General features: G+C 38.5%; 1 protein-coding gene across 1 annotated transcript; it reads right to left on the reverse strand.

The window, feature by feature from the left end:
- Positions 1–259: 259 nt before the first annotated feature.
- Positions 260–4,254, reverse strand: LOC112007180 (LRR receptor-like serine/threonine-protein kinase RGI2). Its single transcript, XM_024039486.2, has 2 exons — positions 1,232–4,254; positions 260–821 (listed from the first exon to the last, which is right to left on the reverse strand). Exons 1-2 carry the CDS (start codon positions 4,041–4,043, stop codon positions 370–372), a joined length of 3,264 nt encoding a protein of 1,087 aa, XP_023895254.1. The 5' UTR covers positions 4,044–4,254; the 3' UTR covers positions 260–369.
- Positions 4,255–4,811: the final 557 nt, after the last annotated feature.

Raw genomic sequence — 4,811 nt, forward strand, 5'->3', positions numbered from 1 at the left:
ATGTGCTTGTTTAGAACATAACTTTGGGGTCATTAAATCAATCTCTTACTTGTGGGGTGTATCTCAACACTTCCATTGTCGGGTAGTGGGAGTTGAGGGAAGAAGTTTTGGGTTTTGTAAGACGATTTTTAATTCTTACAAAGATGCACTTGAAGTTGGGCAGAACATATGCGTACCATATGTGCAGTAATAATCGAATGATCAAAGTAATCCAAGCTGAATGGAGAAAAAAGTTGAATTGCAATGAAGAATTACAATGTGATAGGTGATAACCAGTTGCTACATAATAATATCAAGCTATACAAAGTTTTTTATTATTTGAATATTGAGAACAAATTATCAATGAACTAGATTCTAATTTTTGGGATGTTATGCATATGGAGGTGATCTTATTAGAGGTTCAGATGATCTTGAGAAACTAGAACAGTGGACTGCTGCTTTCGGGTTGTTTGCTACCCCATTGCGGAGAAAATTTGGTTTTTCAAAATCCTCATTTTCATGCCGGATCTCCTTGAGCATCACTGCAACATCTTTCATTGTTGGCCTTTCCTCTGGACAAGTATTCACACATAGGAGAGCCACCCCAAGCACTTGAATCATCTGTTGAATCTGTGTCCCTGATCGTAAAACTAGTTGCTGGTCAAGAATTGTAGTGAATTCTCCTTTTCTTTCTCGAACTTCCCTGTTAACCCAAGTGACAATGTGAGCACCTTCTGGTATCCTGCTATCTGTTGGTTCCTTCCCGGTTAAGACCTCTAGTAGTACCACGCCAAAGCTGTACACATCACTCTTTTCTGTGATCTTCAAACTGTATCCATATTCTGCAATTTTTGACAAGCTATATTTAGGCCTGAAGTAGATTGCCTTTTGCATTGTTATAAGAAGAAATCATTGCAGGAAGCATAGACTGAATTTCAGGATTTAGACAATTAGTGGCAAAGTGAAACCAAGACTTAAGAACAGTTAGTTCAGAATAGAATAGTGAAGCTGAGTCCAAAAAAACTTCAATTTGTAAAATATTTGAAGTGAGTGGAGTATAATTGAGCCATCATAAATGACTAGAATTGAATATAATTTGAGTAATATCAAATAAATGGTCCATTTTGATACCAATTGTCTTCTGGAAAAGAAATTATTTTCTATAGGAAAGAACTTTCTGATTATGTTGGTTTGTTAATAATCATGAGAAATTTGATGCAGTATTTAGAGAACCTGTAGCACTTATACTCACCAGGAGCGATGTACCCATAAGAACCAGCAACTGTATTGGATGCTCTTGAACATTCTGAAGATTCAACAAGCTTTGCAAGGCCAAAATCTGCTAAAAAGGCTTCAAACTGTGGGCCCACCAAGATGTTATTTGCTTTAATGTCGCGATGAATTATTGGAGGAATGCAGTCATGGTGAAGATAGGCTAAACCATGAGCTGCTCCCAGTATGATTTTATACCTTGCATCCCAGTCCAAGAACAGCCTCTTTTCATGGAGTACTCCAGCCAAACTCCCATTACAGATGTAATCAAACAAGAGCAATCTAGTTTTTCGATTGTTGCAACATCCCAGAAGCCTCACTATATTTTTGTGCCTTATTGATCCAAGAGTCTGAACTTCTGCAGAGAACAAGTCTCTCTCTGGAAGCTCCCAATTTTTTACTGGCCATAGCTTCTTCACTGCGATAACCTGCTTTCCTGGAGTCTCAACACGATAAACAATGCCTGAACAACCGTTTCCTACAATATTAGATTCTGACAGGTTTGTGACAATATCACTTATGGAAAAGTTAAGCTTTTGAAATGGGGTGAAATTCCATTCCAAGTCATGTTCTTCTTCATCATTCTTCTCAAATGTGGCTCCACGAACTCTTATAAATAAAAATAGCCCAAAAATCACCATAAACACAGCTACAGATATACTGAGAAGAGCGTAGATAATAAGATTTCTGGCAGAATTGACACCATGGAGTTTTCCATTTATATGGCACTCATTTCTATTGATGCAGAGTTCTTGATTACCAGTAAACACACTGGCTGGGAGGTCATGGAAGAACTTGGTATCAGGAAGTAAACCAGAAAATTTATTGTAGGAGACATTCAGAGATACTAGGTTATCAAGATTACCTAGTACTATCAGGCTTCCTGTTAGCATGTTGTGAGACAGATCCAAGTTGGCAAGCTTTGAGAGATTAGAGAAGCTCTCTGGAATGGGGCCTGTCAGAGAATTCCAACTCAAATTCAAGAGAATATCTAATTCTTGGAGATGACCAAGTTCTTCTGGAATAGAACCAGTGATTTTGTTGCTGCTCATATCCAACAACTGTAAACCCCGGCAAAGGCCAAGTGATGAGGGAATCAAACCAGTAATCTGGTTCCCACTGATTATCAGTTTGTTCAAGGATGTAAGCTTGCCCAGATTCTCAGGAATGGTGCCTGCTAATCTATTCATGGAAAGGTCTAACACATTAAGACCAAAAAGGAATTCAAATGATGAGGGGATTATGCCTTGGAGTGCATTTCCATGCAAATCAACCATTTCTAGTTGATTGCAGTTGCCAATTTCAGGAGGAATTTCTCCGGTGAATTTGTTGTCTGACATTTCAAGAAAGCTCAAATTATGCAGGAGCCCAATTTCTGATGGAATCTGACCGGTGAAGTTGTTTGATCCCAGCCGCAAACGGATCAAGCTGGTGCAGTTACCAATTTGAGGTGGAATTTCACCTGAGATTCTATTTGATATCAACAACAACTGGGTTAAGTTATTGAGATTGAAGAGAGCATTTGGAATTGAGCCGGTGAGCAAATTGTGGGAAAGATCCAATGCTTGAAGTTTCTCACAGTTGGCTAGCTCAGTTGGTATGCTTCCATGAAGCTGATTCTGCCAGGCAAAGAACAAAGAAAGTTCCTTTAGTTTCCCCAGGGCAGGTGGAATCTCACCAGAAAATCTGTTGTTATCCAATTCAAGTTGCTGCAGACCCAAAAAGTTGCCGAGATATGATGGTATTTGGCCAGAAATGTTGTTCTCAGACAGAAGAAGCTCCTCCAATGTGACTAAATTTGCAAAAGACCCAGGAATCTCACCACTGAGGGAATTCATTGAGAAATCAATAACCGTCAAACTTGAGCTGTTTCCAAGACTTTCTGGAATGCTTCCATGCAGATTGTTCTGCCACAATAGCACCCTCTTGAGGTTTTTCATAAAACCCAATTCGTTAGGAATATTTCCAGAAAGCTGGTTTTCATATAGATACAGTTTTTCCAAAGATGAGCAGTTACCAATTTCTGGTGGGATTGGACCTGTGAGTTTGGCTGTGTAGACTGAAAGAGTCTTGAGATTCTGAAGTTCTCCCAATCCACTTGGAATCTGCCCCGAAATACTAGTATCTGAAAGACCAAGAAAAACCAGTCTTTTACAGTTTGATATTAGCATTGGGATTTCGCCATGAATTCCTAGATTTCCGCCTGCACGAAAGATTTCCAGGGCTATCAAATTGCTTACTTCTGCAGGAATCCATCCAGAGAGCTGGTTATCAAACAGCTCAAGCTCTTGAAGCTTCGAGCAATTTCCAATTTCAGTTGGAATTTGGCCATGCAAGGAATTTGAATTCAGCGCCAAAAACTGCAACTCAGATAATTTTCCAACTTCAGCTGGGATGTTCCCTGATAGAGCATTGGAACTGAGGTCTAAGGTCACCAGTGATGACAAGTTTCCTATTGAAGGTGGGATTTCTCCAGTAAGGTTTGCATTTGAAAGGATAAGGGTGGTGAGATAGTTGAAGGAGAGGAGCTGGGTGGGGAAGCTGGTATGAAGGTTGATGGAGGTTATTGTTATATCTGAAACAAACCCATGTCTGGTGCATTTGATATAATCCCATTTGCATGGATTATTGTGAGTTGGGTCCCATGAATGGAAGAAAGTAGCAGAAGAGGATGAATTGAATGCTGAAAGCCATGAAAGTAGAGAGAGACCTTCTTGGTTCAAGGCAGAAATGGCAGGAAACATAAAGATGTTGAGAAACAAGAAAAAAGTAATGACTGCATTGCTTGACATGATGAAGTTAGCACCTCGTACACTGTTCTAACTCATCTAACTTGAGCAGAACCAGCACTCAAAATTTCTCTGTTTCTTTTCTCTATGATAATTGACAGATAATGGGCTATTGAACTGCCTTTGTTGGTTGTTTCATCCAATTTTACTGGAAGAAATGGTAAAGTGTGTACTTCTGAAAGTTGAAACAATCCTTTACAGAAACTTTATGAATTACATGCTTTGGTTGATTTGAGGTAAATAGACAGCTAGGGACACAAAGGACAGATAAGTTTATGGTTTTAAATGCATAGATGGATAAAGTCTTCTAAGTATTTCGGGTATGAAGGGAACTAGCTAGATGGATAAAGTCTTCTTTTGAATTATTGGCAAATTTACTACTATTTAGTACCGCTGTTGACGTATAAAAAAAATGAGTTTTTTTTTTTTTTTTTGCTTCTAAAATCCAACTGTGTAGCATATATTTGGGAAATACCATATAGTACATGTTAATATGCTACAGATTCTAAATTATGATCGAATACAATGTGTTGGGAAAAAAAATACGATAGTGAAAGGATGGAGGGACAGCTTTCTATAACAAGATTTTCTCAACTCTTTCTTTATCAGATATCTATGAGATCTCTGAAAGATTTCACTGTACAAAGATCGGCTGACCTGCATGGAAAACTATCATAACCCATAAGATAGAGAACCAATGACATTAATATTGTACTAGCTTTCCTTTATGGCATTTGGCTGTTATATATGCTGGAAGTTATATCACTCGAA

This window comes from Quercus suber, unplaced genomic scaffold (assembly GCF_002906115.3).
Source record: "Quercus suber isolate HL8 unplaced genomic scaffold, Cork oak 2.0 scaffold_315, whole genome shotgun sequence".
NCBI classification, from domain to species: domain Eukaryota; kingdom Viridiplantae; phylum Streptophyta; class Magnoliopsida; order Fagales; family Fagaceae; genus Quercus; species Quercus suber.